Source organism: Chiloscyllium punctatum, chromosome 28, assembly GCF_047496795.1.
Source record: "Chiloscyllium punctatum isolate Juve2018m chromosome 28, sChiPun1.3, whole genome shotgun sequence".
Taxonomy (NCBI): domain Eukaryota; kingdom Metazoa; phylum Chordata; class Chondrichthyes; order Orectolobiformes; family Hemiscylliidae; genus Chiloscyllium; species Chiloscyllium punctatum.
In genome coordinates, this window is record NC_092766.1 from 11,601,475 (window position 1) to 11,615,736 (window position 14,262).

Consider the following 14,262-nt stretch of genomic DNA (forward strand, 5'->3'; position numbering starts at 1 on the left):
TCACACTGTCTGTTACAACACACCCCGAGTGTCACACTGTCTGTTATTACACACCCCGAATGTAACACTGACTGTTACAACACACCCCGAGTGTCACACAGACTGTTATACCACACCCCGAGTGTCACACTGACTGTTATAATACACCTCGAGTGTCACACTGTGTGTTACAACACACCCCGAGTGTCACACTGTCTGTTATAACACACCCCGAGTGTCACACTGTCTGTTACAACACACCCCGAGTGTCACACTGACTGTTATAATACACCTCGAGTGTCACACTGTCTGTTATAACACACCACGAGTGTCACACTGTCTGTTACAACACACCCCGAGTGTCACACTGTCTGTTATAACACACCCCGAGTGTCACACTGTCTGTTATAACACACCCCGAGTGTCACACTGACTGTTATAATAAACCTCGAGTGTCACACTGTGTGTTACAATACACCCCGAGTGTCACACTGACTGTTATAATACACCTCGAGTGTCACACTGTGTGTTACAATACACCCCGAGTGTCACGCTGTCTGTTATTACACACCACGAGTGTCACACTGTCTGTTACAACACACCCCGATTGTAACACTGACTGTTATAACACACCCCGAGTGTCACACTGACTGTTACAACACACCCCGAGTGTCACACTGACTGTTATAACACACCCCGAGTGTCACACTGTCTGTTACAATACACCCCGAGTGTCTCACTGTCTGTTATTACACACCACGAGTGTCATACTGTCTGTTATAACACACCCCGAGTGTCACACTGACTGTTACAATACACCCCGAGTGTCACGCTGTCTGTTATTACACACCACGAGTGTCACACTGTCTGTTATTACACACCCCGATTGTAACACTGACTGTTACAACACACCCCGAGTGTCACACTGACTGTTATACCACACCCCGAGTGTCACACGGACTGTTATAATACACCTCGAGTGTCACACTGTGTGTTACAACACACCCCGAGTGTCACACTGTCTGTTATAACACACCCCGAGTGTCACACTGTCTGTTATAACACACCCCGAGTGTCACACTGTCTGTTACAACACACCCCGAGTGTCACACTGACTGTTATAATACACCTCGAGTGTCACACTGTCTGTTATAACACACCACGAGTGTCACACTGTCTGTTACAACACACCCCGAGTGTCACACTGTCTGTTATAACACACCCCGAGTGTCACACTGTCTGTTCTAACACACCCCGGGTGTCACACTGTCTGTTATAACACACCCCGAGTGTCACACTAACTGTTATAACACACCCCGAGTGTCACACTAACTGTTATAACACACCCCGAGTGTCACACTGTCTGTTATAACACACCCTGAGTGTCACACTGTCTGTTATAACACACCCCGAGTATCACACTGTCTGTTATAACACACCCCGAGTGTCACACTGACTGTTATAACACACCCCGAGTGTCACACTGTCTGTTATAACACACCCCGGGTGTCACACTGTCTGTTATAACACACCCCGAGTGCCACACTGTCTGTTATAACACACCCCGGGTGCCACACTGTCTGCTGTTATACATGAGTGGATCATGGTCGGCTGCCCCTCTCTGTGCCTACCTCTATCTGTTGGTTTCGGATGTACCACAGTTGACTTACCATGTATGAACTCAGCAACATACTGAGTGCTGACAGTTGAACACTTAGGCCTTTACTTCGTTCATGACCATCACATCCTTCTGTGTCCACCAGAAATACAGCCATCTGGAAAACAAGTGCAGCCCGGCTTGATACTGGTTCGCAGCATTGTATGGCTGATTCCACATCGTCACCTTTCTGTCTCGGTCAGGGAAAAGAGTCTCCCTTTCACCCATCCTTACATATACACGATAGAAAAGGGGAAACTCCTCTGAAACTTTCTTCAGAAAACCACTGCTTTATATTTTTAGAGAGAGTTCTGCAAATCAACGACACAGACAGGTTTTTATACATTGACGGAAATTCACAGGTTATTTCTATAAGTGGATTTCAGAGTGAGCATGTGTGAGGGAGGGAAGACCTGCTCAGGGCAGAATGTCAGAATTTTGTCAAGGCTCCTCTGAGATCATGCAGCTCCCTCAGCACTGACCCTCCCACACTGCGGGACTCCCTCAGACCTGACCCTCCCACAGTGCGGGGCTCCCTCAGCACTGACCCTCCCACAGTGTGGGGCTCCCTCAGCGCTGACCCCACCACAGTGTGGGGCTCCCTCAGCACTGACCCTCCCACAGTGTGGGGCTCCCTCAGCACTGACCCTCCCACAGTGTGGGGCTCCCTCAGCGCTGACCCCACCACAGTGTGGGGCTCCCTCAGCACTGACCCCACCACAGTGTCGGGCTCCCTCAGCACTGACCCTCCCACAGTGCGGGGCTCCCTCAGCACTGACCCTCCCACAGTGCGGGGGTCCCTCAGCACTGACCCTCCCACACTGCGGGACTCCCTCAGACCTGACCCTCCCACAGTGCGGGGCTCCCTCAGCACTGACCCTCCCACAGTGTGGGGCTCCCTCAGCGCTGACCCCACCACAGTGTGGGGCTCCCTCAGCACTGACCCTCCCACAGTGTGGGGCTCCCTCAGCACTGACCCTCCCACAGTGTGGTGCTCCCTCAGCGCTGACCCCACCACAGTGTGGGGCTCCCTCAGCACTGACCCCACCACAGTGTCGGGCTCCCTCAGCACTGACCCTCCCACAGTGCGGGGCTCCCTCAGCACTGACCCTCCCACAGTGCGGGGGTCCCTCAGCACTGACCCTCCCACAGTGCGGGGCTCCCTCAGCGCTGACCCTCCCACAGTGCGGGGTCCCTTAGCCCTGACCCTCCCACAGTGTGGGGCTCCCTCAGCACTGACCCTCCCACAGTGCGGGGCTCCCTCAGCACTGACCCTCCCTCAGTGCGGGGCTCCCTCGGCACTGACCCGCCCACAGTGTGGGGCTCCCTCAGCACTGACCCTCCCACAGTGCGGGGCTCCCTCAGCACTGACCCTCCCACAGTGTGGGGGTTCCCTCAGTGCTGACCCTCCCACAGTGCGGGGCTCCCTCAGCACTGACCCTCCCACAGTGCGGGGCTCCCTCAACACTGACCCTCCCTCAGTGCGGGGCTCCCTCAGCACTGACCCTCTGACTGTGCAAAATTCCCTCAGCACTGACCCTCTGACTGTGTAAAGCTCCCTCGGCAATGACTCTCTGACTGTGTAAAACTCCCTCGGCACTGACCCTCTGACTGTGTAAAACTCCCTCGGCACTGACCCTCTGACTGTGTAAAGCTCCCTCGGCAATGACCCTCTGACTGTGTAAAACTCCCTCAGCACTGACCCTCTGACTGTGCAAAACTCCCTCGGCACTGACCCTCTGACTGTGTAAAACTCCCTCGGCGCTGACCCTCTGACTGTGTAAAACTCCCTCAGCACTGACCCTCTGACTGTGCAAAACTCCCTCGGCACTGACCCTCTGACTGTGCAAAATTCCCTCAGCACTGACCCTCTGACTGTGCAAAATTCCCTCAGCACTGACCCTCTGACTGTGTAAAACTCCCTCGGCGCTGACCCTCTGACTGTGTAAAACTCCCTCGGCACTGACCCTCTGACTGTGTAAAACTCCCTCAGCACTGACCCTCTGACTGTGTAAAACTCCCTCAGCACTGACCCTCTGACTGTAAGGAGCTCTCTCGGCACTGACCCTCTGACTGTGTAAAACTCCCTCAGCACTGACCCTCTGACTGTGTAAAACTCCCTCAGCACTGACCCTCTGACTGTGTAAAACTCCCTCAGCCCTGACCCTCTGACTGTAAGGAGCTCCCTCGGCACTGTCCCTCTGACTGTGTAAAACTCCCTCGGCACTGACCCTCTGACTGTGTAAAACTCCCTCAGCACTGACCCTCTGACTGTAAGGAGCTCCCTCAGCACTGACCCTCTGACTGTGTAAAACTCCCTCGGCACTGACCCTCTGACTGTGTAAAACTCCCTCGGCACTGACCCTCTGACTGTGTAAAACTCCCTCAGCACTGACCCTCTGACTGTAAGGAGCTCCCTCAGTACTGACCCTCTGACTGTGTAAAACTCCCTCAGCACTGACCCTCTGACTGTGTAAAACTCCCTCAGCACTGACCCTCTGACTGTATAAAACTCCCTCGGCACTGACCCTCTGACTGTGAGGAGCTCCCTCAGCACTGACCCTCTGACTGTGTAAAACTCCCTCAGCACTGACCCTCTGACTGTAAGGAGCTCCCTCAGCACTGACCCTCTGACTGTGTAAAACTCCCTCAGCACTGACCCTCTGACTGTAAGGAGCTCCCTCAGCACTGACCCTCTGACTGTGTAAAACTCCCTCAGCACTGACCCTCTGACTGTGTAAAATTCCCTCAGCCCTGACCCTCTGACTGTAAGGAGCTCCCTCACCACTGACCCTCTGACTGAGTAAAACTCCCTCAGCACTGACCCTCTGACTGTGTAAAACTCCCTCAGCACTGACCCTCTGACTGTGTAAAACTCCCTCGGCAATGACCCTCTGACTGTGTAACACTCCCTCAGCACTGACCCTCTGACTGTGTAAAACTCCCTCAGCACTGACCCTCTGACTGTAAGGAGCTCCCTCAGCACTGACCCTCTGACTGTGTAAAACTCCCTCGGCACTGACCCTCTGACTGTGTAAAACTCCCTCAGCACTGACCCTCTGACTGTGTAAAACTCCCTCAGCACTGACCTTCTGACTGTGAGGAGCTCCCTCAGCACTGACCCTCTGACTGTGTAAAACTCCCTCAGCACTGACCCTCTGACTGTGTAAAACTCCCTCAGCACTGACCCTCTGACTGTGTAAAACTCCCTCAGCCCTGACCCTCTGACTGTAAGGAGCTCCCTCGGCACTGACCCTCTGACTGTGTAAAACTCCCTCAGCACTGACCCTCTGACTGTAAGGAGCTCCCTCAGCACTGACCCTCTGACTGTGTAAAACTCCCTCAGCACTGACCCTCTGACTGTGTAAAACTCCTTCAGCACTGACCCTCTGACTGTGTAAAACTCCCTCAGCCCTGACCCTCTGACTGTAAGGAGCTCCCTTGGCACTGACCCTCTGACTGTGTAAAACTCCCTTAGCACTGACCCTCTGACTGTGTAAAACTCCCTCAGCACTGACCCTCTGACTGTGTAAAACTCCCTCGGCACTGACCCTCTGACTGTGTAACACTTCCTCAGCACTGACCCTCTGACTGTGTAAAACTCCCTCGGCACTGACCCTCTGACTGTGTAAAACCCCCTCAGCAGTGACCCTCTGACTGTGTAAAACTCCCTCAGCACTGACCCTCTGACTGTGTAAAACTGCCTGAGCACTGACCCTCTGACTGTGTAAAACTCCCTCAGCACTGACCCTCTGACTGTAAGGAGCTCTCTCAGCACTGACCCTCTGACTGTGTAAAACTCCCTCAGCACTGACCCTCTGACTGTGAGGAGCTCCCTCAGCACTGACCCTCTGACTGTGTAAAACTCCCTCGGCACTGACCCTCTGACTGTGTAAAACCCCCTCGGCACTGACCCTCTGACTGTAAGGAGCTCCCTCAGCACTGACCCTCTGACTGTGAGGAGCTCCCTCAGCACTGACCCTCTGACTGTGTAAAACCCCCTCGGCACTGACCCTCTGACTGTGTAACACTCCTTCAGCACTGACCCTCTGACTGTAAGGAGCTCCCTCAGCACTGACCCTCTGACTGTGTAAAACTCCCTCAGCACTGACCCTCTGACTGTGTAAAACTCCCTCAGCACTGACCCTCTGACTGTGTAAAGCTCCCTCAGCACTGACACTCTGACTGTGTAAAACTCCCTCAGCACTGACCCTCTGACTGGGTAAAACTCCCTCAGCACTGACCCTCTGACTGTGTAAAACTCCCTCAGCACTGACCCTCTGACTGTAAGGAGCTCCCTCAGCACTGACCCTCTGACTGTGTAAAACCCCCTCGGCACTGACCCTCTGACTGTAAGGAGCTCCCTCAGCACTGACCCACTGACTGTGTAAAACTGCCTCAGCAGTGACCCTCTGACTGTGTAAAACTCCCTCAGCAATGACCCTCTGACTGCGCAAAACTCCCTCAGCACTGACCCTCTGACTGTGTAAAACTCCCTCAGCACTGACCCTCTGACTGTGTAAAACTCCCTCAGCCCTGACCCTCTGACTGTAAGGAGCTCCCTCGGCACTGACCCTCTGACTGTGTAAAACTCCCTCAGCACTGACCCTCTGACTGTAAGGAGCTCCCTCAGCACTGACCCTCTGACTGTGTAAAACTCCCTCAGCACTGACCCTCTGACTGTGTAAAACTCCTTCAGCACTGACCCTCTGACTGTGTAAAACTCCCTCAGCCCTGACCCTCTGACTGTAAGGAGCTCCCTTGGCACTGACCCTCTGACTGTGTAAAACTCCCTCAGCACTGACCCTCTGACTGTGTAAAACTCCCTCGGCACTGACCCTCTGACTGTGTAACACTTCCTCAGCACTGACCCTCTGACTGTGTAAAACTCCCTCGGCACTGACCCTCTGACTGTGTAAAACCCCCTCAGCAGTGACCCTCTGACTGTGTAAAACTCTCTCAGCACTGACCCTCTGACTGTGTAAAACTGCCTCAGCACTGACCCTCTGACTGTGTAAAACTCCCTAAGCACTGACCCTCTGACTGTAAGGAGCTCCCTCAGCACTGACCCTCTGACTGTGTAAAACTCCCTCAGCACTGACCCTCTGACTGTGAGGAGCTCCCTCAGCACTGACCCTCTGACTGTGTAAAACCCCCTCGGCACTGACCCTCTGACTGTGTAACACTCCTTCAGCACTGACCCTCTGACTGTAAGGAGCTCCCTCAGCACTGACCCTCTGACTGTGTAAAACTCCCTCAGCACTGACCCTCTGACTGTGTAAAACTCCCTCAGCACTGACCCTCTGACTGTGTAAAGCTCCCTCAGCACTGACACTCTGACTGTGTAAAACTCCCTCAGCACTGACCCTCTGACTGGGTAAAACTCCCTCAGCACTGACCCTCTGACTGTGTAAAAGTCCCTCAGCCCTGACCCTCTGACTGTGTAAAACTCCCTCAGCACTGACCCTCTGACTGTGTAAAACTCCCTCAGCACTGACCCTCTGACTGTAAGGAGCTCCCTCAGCACTGACCCTCTGACTGTGTAAAACTCCCTCAGCACTGACCCTCTGACTGTAAGGAGCTCCCTCAGCACTGACCCTCTGACTGTGTAAAACCCCCTCGGCACTGACCCTCTGACTGTGTAAAACTCCCTCAGCACTGACCCTCTGACTGTAAGGAGCTCCCTCAGCACTGACCCACTGACTGTGTAAAACTGCCTCAGCAGTGACCCTCTGACTGTGTAAAACTCCCTCAGCACTGACCCTCTGACTGTGTAAAACTCCCTCAGCAATGACCCTCTGACTGCGCAAAACTCCCTCAGCACTGACCCTCTGACTGTGTAAAACTCCCTCAGCACTGACCCTCTGACTGTGTAAAACTCCCTCAGCACTGACCCTCTGACTGTGTAAATCTCCCTCAGCACTGACCCTCTGACTGTGTAAAACTCCCTCAGCACTGACCCTCTGACTGTGTAAAACTCCCTCAGCACTGACCCTCTGACTGTAAGGAGCTCCCTCGGCACTGACCCTCTGACTGCGTAAAACTCCCTCGGCACTGACCCTCTGACTGTGTAAAACTCCCTCAGCACTGACCCTCTGACTGTAAGGAGCTCCCTCAGCACTGACCCTCTGACTGTGTAAAACTCCCTCAGCACTGACCCTCTGACTGTAAGGAGCTCCCTCGGCACTGACCCTCTGACTGTGTAAAACTCCCTCGGCACTGACCCTCTGACTGTGTAAAACCCCCTCAGCACTGACCCTCTGACTGTGTAAAACTCCCTCGGCACTGACCCTCTGACTGTGTAAAACTCCCTCAGCACTGACCCTCTGACTGTGTAAAACTCCCTCAGCACTGACCCTCTGACTGTGTAAAACTCCCTCAGCACTGACCCTCTGACTGTAAGGAGCTCCCTCGGCACTGACCCTCTGACTGTGTAAAACTCCCTCGGCACTGACCCTCTGACTGTGTAAAACCCCCTCAGCACTGACCCTCTGACTGTGTAAACCTTCCTCAGCACTGGCCCTCTGACTGTGCAAAACTCCCTCAGCACTGACCCTCTGACTGTGTAAATCTCCCTCAGCACTGACCCTCTGACTGTGTAAAACTCCCTCAGCACTGACCCTCTGACTGTGTAAAACTCCCTCAGCACTGACCCTCTGACTGTAAGGAGCTCCCTCGGCACTGACCCTCTGACTGTGTAAAACTCCCTCAGCACTGACCCTCTGACTGTGTAAATCTCCCTGAGCACTATCCCTCTGACTGTGTAAAACTCCCTCGGCACTGACCCTCTGACAGTGTAAAACCCCCTCAGCACTGACCCTCTGACTGTGTAAAACTCCCTCAGCACTGACCCTCTGACTGTAAGGAGCTCCCTCAGCACTGACCCTCTGACTGTGTAAAACTCCCTCAGCACTGACCCTCTGACTGTGTAAAACTCCCTCAGCACTGACCCTCTGACTGTGTAAAACTCGCTCAGCACTGACCCTCTGACTGTGTAAAACTCCCTCAGCACTGACACTCTGACTGTGAGGAGCTCCCTCAGCACTGACCCTCTGACTGTGTAAAACTCCCTCAGCACTGACCCTCTGACTGTAAGGAGCTCCCTCAGCACTGACCCTCTGACTGTGTAAAACTCCCTCAGCACTGACCCTCTGACTGTGTAAAACTCCCTCAGCACTGACCCTCTGACTGGGTAAAACTCCTTCAGCACTGACACTCTGACTGTGAGGAGCTCCCTCAGCACTGACCCTCTGACTGTGTAAAACTCCCTCAGCACTGACCCTCTGACTGTGTAAATCTCCCTCAGCACTGACCCTGTGACTGGGTAAAACTCCCTCAGCACTGACCCTCTGACTGTGTAAAACTCCCTCAGCACTGACCCTCTGACTGTAAGGAGCTCCCTCAGCACTGACCCTCTGACTGTGTAAAACTCCCTCAGCACTGACCCTCTGACTGGGTAAAACTCCCTCAGCACTGACCCTCTGACTGTGAGGAGCTCCCTCAGCACTGACTCTCTGACTGTGTAAAACTCCCTCAGCACTGACCCTCTGACTGTAAGGAGCTCCCTCAGCACTGACCCTCTGACTGTGTAAAACTCCCTCAGCACTGACCCTCTGACTGTGTAAATCTCCCTCAGCACTGACCCTCTGACTGGGTAAAACTCCTTCAGCACTGACCCTCTGACTGTGTAAAACTCCCTCAGCACTGACCCTCTGACTGTGTAAAACTCCCTCAGCACTGACCCTCTGACTGTGTAAAACTCCCTCAGCACTGACCCTCTGACTGTGTAAATCTCCCTCAGCACTGACCCTCTGACTGGGTAAAACTCCTTCAGCACTGACACTCTGACTGTGAGGAGCTCCCTCAGCACTGACCCTCTGACCGTGTAAAACTCCCTCAGCACTGACCCTCTGACTGTGTAAATCTCCCTCAGCACTGACCCTGTGACTGGGTAAAACTCCCTCAGCACTGACCCTCTGACTGTGTAAAACTCCCTCGGCACTGACCCTCTGACTGTGAGGAGCTCCCTCAGCACTGACCCTCTGACTGTGTAAAACTCGCTCAGCAATGACCCTCTGACTGCGCAAAACTCCCTCAGCACTGACCCTCTGACTGTGTAAAACTCCCTCAGCACTGACCCTCTGACTGTGTAAATCTCCCTCAGCACTGACCCTCTGACTGTGTAAAACTCCCTCAGCACTGACCCTCTGACTGTGTAAAACTCCCTCAGCACTGACCCTCTGACTGTGTAAAACTCCCTCAGCACTGACCCTCTGACTGTAAGGAGCTCCCTCGGCACTGACCCTCTGACTGTGTAAAACTCCCTCGGCACTGACCCTCTGACTGTGTAAAACCCCCTCGGCACTGACCCTCTGACTGTGTAAAACTCCCTCGGCACTGACCCTCTGACTGTGTAAAACTCCCTCAGCACTGACCCTCTGACTGTGTAAATCTCCCTCAGCACTGACCCTCTGACTGTGTAAAACTCCCTCAGCACTGACCCTCTGACTGTAAGGAGCTCCCTCGGCACTGACCCTCTGACTGTGTAAAACTCCCTCGGCACTGACCCTCTGACTGTGTAAAACCCCCTCAGCACTGACCCTCTGACTGTGTAAAACTCCATCAGCACTGACCCTCTGAGGGTGTAAAACTCCCTCAGCACTTACCCTCTGACTGTGTAAATCACCCTCAGCACTGACCCTCTGACTGTGTAAAACTCCCTCAGCACTGACCCTGTGACTGTGTAAAACTCCCTCAGCACTGACCCTCTGACTGTGTAAAACTGCCTCAGCACTGACACTCTGACTGTGTAAAACTCCCTCAGCACTGACCCTCTGACTGTGTAAAACTCCCTCAGCACTGACCCTCTGACTGTGTAAAACTGCCTCAGCACTGACACTCTGACTGTGTAAAACTCCCTCAGCACTGACCCCCTGACTGTGTAAAACTGCCTCAGCACTGACACTCTGACTGTGTAAAACTGCCTCAGCACTGACACTCTGACTGTGTAAAACTCCCTCAGCACTGACCCTCTGACTGTGTAAATCTCCCTCAGCACTGACCCTCTGACTGTGTAAAACTCCCTCAGCACTGACCCTCTGACTGTGTAAAACTCCCTCAGCACTGACCCTCTGACTGTAAGGAGCTCCCTCGGCACTGACCCTCTGACTGTGTAAAACTCCCTCAGCACTGACCCTCTGACTGTGTAAATCTCCCTGAGCACTGACCCTCTGACTGTATAAAACTCCCTCGGCACTGACCCTCTGACAGTGTAAAACCCCCTCAGCACTGACCCTCTGACTGTAAGGAGCTCCCTCAGCACTGACCCTCTGACTGTGTAAAACTCCCTCAGCACTGACCCTCTGACTGTGTAAAACTCGCTCAGCACTGACCCTCTGACTGGGTAAAACTCCTTCAGCACTGACACTCTGACTGTGAGGAGCTCCCTCAGCACTGACCCTCTGACTGTGTAAAACTCCCTCAGCACTGACCCTCTGACTGTGTAAAACCCCCTCAGCACTGACCCTCTGACTGTAAGGAGCTCCCTCAGCACTGACCCTCTGACTGTGTAAAACTCCCTCAGCACTGACCCTCTGACTGTGTAAAACTCCCTCAGCACTGACCCTCTGACTGTGTAAAACTCCCTCAGCACTGACCCTCTGACTGGGTAAAACTCCTTCAGCACTGACACTCTGACTGTGAGGAGCTCCCTCAGCACTGACCCTCTGACTGTGTAAAACTCCCTCAGCACTGACCCTCTGACTGTGTAAATCTCCCTCAGCACTGACCCTGTGACTGGGTAAAACTCCCTCAGCACTGACCCTCTGACTGTGTAAAACTCCCTCAGCACTGACCCTCTGACTGTAAGGAGCTCCCTCAGCACTGACCCTCTGACTGTGTAAAACTCGCTCAGCACTGACCCTCTGACTGGGTAAAACTCCTTCAGCACTGACACTCTGACTGTGAGGAGCTCCCTCAGCACTGACTCTCTGACTGTGTAAAACTCCCTCAGCACTGACCCTCTGACTGTAAGGAGCTCCCTCAGCACTGGCCCTCTGACTGTGTAAAACTCCCTCAGCACTGACCCTCTGACTGTGTAAAACTCCCTCAGCACTGACCCTCTGACTGGGTAAAACTCCTTCAGCACTGACACTCTGACTGTGAGGAGCTCCCTCAGCACTGACCCTCTGACTGTGTAAAACTCCCTCAGCACTGACCCTCTGACTGTGTAAATCTCCCTCAGCACTGACCCTCTGACTGTGTAAATCTCCCTCAGCACTGACCCTCTGACTGGGTAAAACTCCTTCAGCACTGACCCTCTGACTGTGTAAAACTCCCTCAGCACTGACCCTCTGACTGTGTAAAACTTCCTCAGCACTGACCCTCTGACTGGGTAAAACTCCTTCAGCACTGACCCTCTGACTGGGTAAAACTCCCTCAGCACTGACCCTCTGACTGTGTAAATCTCCCTCAGCACTGACACTCTGACTGTGAGGAGCTCCCTCAGCACTGACCCTCTGACTATGTAAAACCCCCTCAGCACTGACCCTCTGACTGTAAGGAGCTCCCTCAGCACTGACCCTCTGACTGTGTAAAACTCCCTCAGCACTGACCCTCTGACTGTGTAAAACTCCCTCAGCACTGACCCTCTGACTGTGTAAATCTCCCTCAGCACTGACCCTCTGACTGTGTAAAACTCCCTCAGCACTGACCCTCTGACTGGGTAAAACTCCTTCAGCACTGACCCTCTGACTGGGTAAAACTCCCTCAGCACTGACCCTCTGACTGTGTAAATCTCCCTCAGCACTGACACTCTGACTGTGAGGAGCTCCCTCAGCACTGACCCTCTGACTGTGTAAAACCCCCTCAGCACTGACCCTCTGACTGTAAGGAGCTCCCTCAGCACTGACCCTTGAACTACAGTGGACATCTGAGCACATTGTAATGCCTGAGTTTCCTCTGTTTGGTAGATGTTACCCACTTCCATCCACTTGCTGTTAACACAGTGTGACAATATGCTCTCACCTACCTTACCACGCTCTGTGTCTATCAGGAACGGTTCACTCCAGATGAAAACACCTTTAGTTATGGTGTGTATTCCAGGCCTGTACTCGAATCCTTTCAGAACTTCATTCGATTTTCCCATCCACCCTTTGTCGTTGCATTCCTGAATGAGAATTCAATCGCAGTTTCAAAAAGTTTAATCTTCTGACCACCTCTTGCTGATGTGACAGCATTACTCGACAGACCAGAAAGCCAGAGTAAAGACAGACATCTGGAGAGAGTATCTTGGTGTTCGCAATGTGATTAATAGAGTCATCAAGATGGACAGCATGGAAATGGACCCTTCGGCCCAACCCGTCTGTGCTGACCCAGATATCCCAACCCAATCTAGTCCCACCTGCCAGCACCCGGCCCATATCCCTCCAAATCCTTCCTATTCATATACCCATCCAAATGCCTCTTAAATGTTGTCATTGTCCCAGCCTCCACCACATCCTCTGGCAGCTCATTCCATACACGTACCACCCTCTGGGGGAAAAAGTTGCCCCTTAGGTCCCTTTTATATCTTTCCCCTCTCACCCTAAACTTCTGCCCCTCTAGTTCTGGACTCCCCCACCCCAGGGGGGAAAAGACTTTGTCTATTTACCCTATCCATGTCCCCCTCGTGATTTTATAAACCTCTATAAGGTCACCCCTCAGCCTCCGACGCTCCAGGGAAAACAGACCCAGCCTGTTCAGCCTCTCCCTGTAGCTCAGACCCTCCAACCCTCCAACATCCTTGTAAATCTTTTCTGAACCCTTTTAAGTTTCCCAACATCTTTCCGATAGGAAGGAGACCAGAATTGCACACAATATTCCAACAGTGGCCCCTAACCAATGTCCCGTACAGCCGCAACATGACCTCCCAGCTCCTGTACTCAATACTCTGACCAATAAAGGAAAGCATACCAAACGCTGCCTTCACTATCCTATCGACCTGCGTCTCCACTTTCAAGGAGCTATGAACCTGCACTCCAAGGTCTCTTTGTTCAGCAACACTCCCCAGGACCTTCCCATTAAGTGTCTAAGTCCTGTTAAGATTTGCTTTCCCAAAATGCAGCACCTCGCATTTCTCTCCAACTCTCCAACATCTTGGGAGAGACACTGAGGAGGGACACATGCATTTTTGATCATCACAGTTACAACTGATGACCTAGGGTCAGGTTTTGGATCACACCATGGCAGCTGGAACAATTACCCATCTCCACAATCGGGGTCTGACACTTTATCATTAAGAACTATTTGAAAGAAACATCAGAGTCGCATTGAGTCTGCGCCTCCCCTCAATGAGATCATGGCTGATCTGAACATCCTCGTCTCTACTGTCCCCGTAACCTCTGATTCCCTTCCGGATTAAAAATCTGTCGCTCTCAGCCTTGAATGTATGGAATGACTGAGCCCTGTCTGTGGTGGACAACTCCCACAGATTTACCGTCTGGTTCTAGACCGTCTGACACAGGGGAAACGGTCTCTCCACATCTCCTTGATCAGTTTCCCTTTGCATCTTGGTAAAAGCAATGACTGCAGATGCTGGAAACCAGGTTCTGGATTAGCGTGGTGCCAGAAGAGCACAGCCGTTCAGG

The 14,262-nt window shown here is 53.0% G+C and overlaps 1 protein-coding gene across 5 annotated transcripts in view; it reads right to left on the reverse strand.

Moving 5' to 3' along the window:
- Positions 1 to 14,262, reverse strand: part of LOC140454000 (RING finger protein 112-like) — a 54,487-nt gene that overhangs the window by 30,049 nt on the left and 10,176 nt on the right. For 3 of the 5 annotated variants that reach the window (XM_072548918.1, XM_072548920.1, XM_072548917.1), the window contains exons 3-4: positions 12,666 to 12,803; positions 1,650 to 1,754 (exon numbers count right to left, since the gene is read on the reverse strand). In XM_072548918.1, coding sequence (XP_072405019.1) covers positions 1,650 to 1,754; positions 12,666 to 12,803 — 243 coding nt within the window. Of the gene's footprint in view, positions 1 to 1,649; positions 1,755 to 12,665; positions 12,804 to 14,111 lie in introns of all 5 variants that reach the window. The other 2 variants (XM_072548919.1, XM_072548921.1) reach the window with 2 other exon arrangements.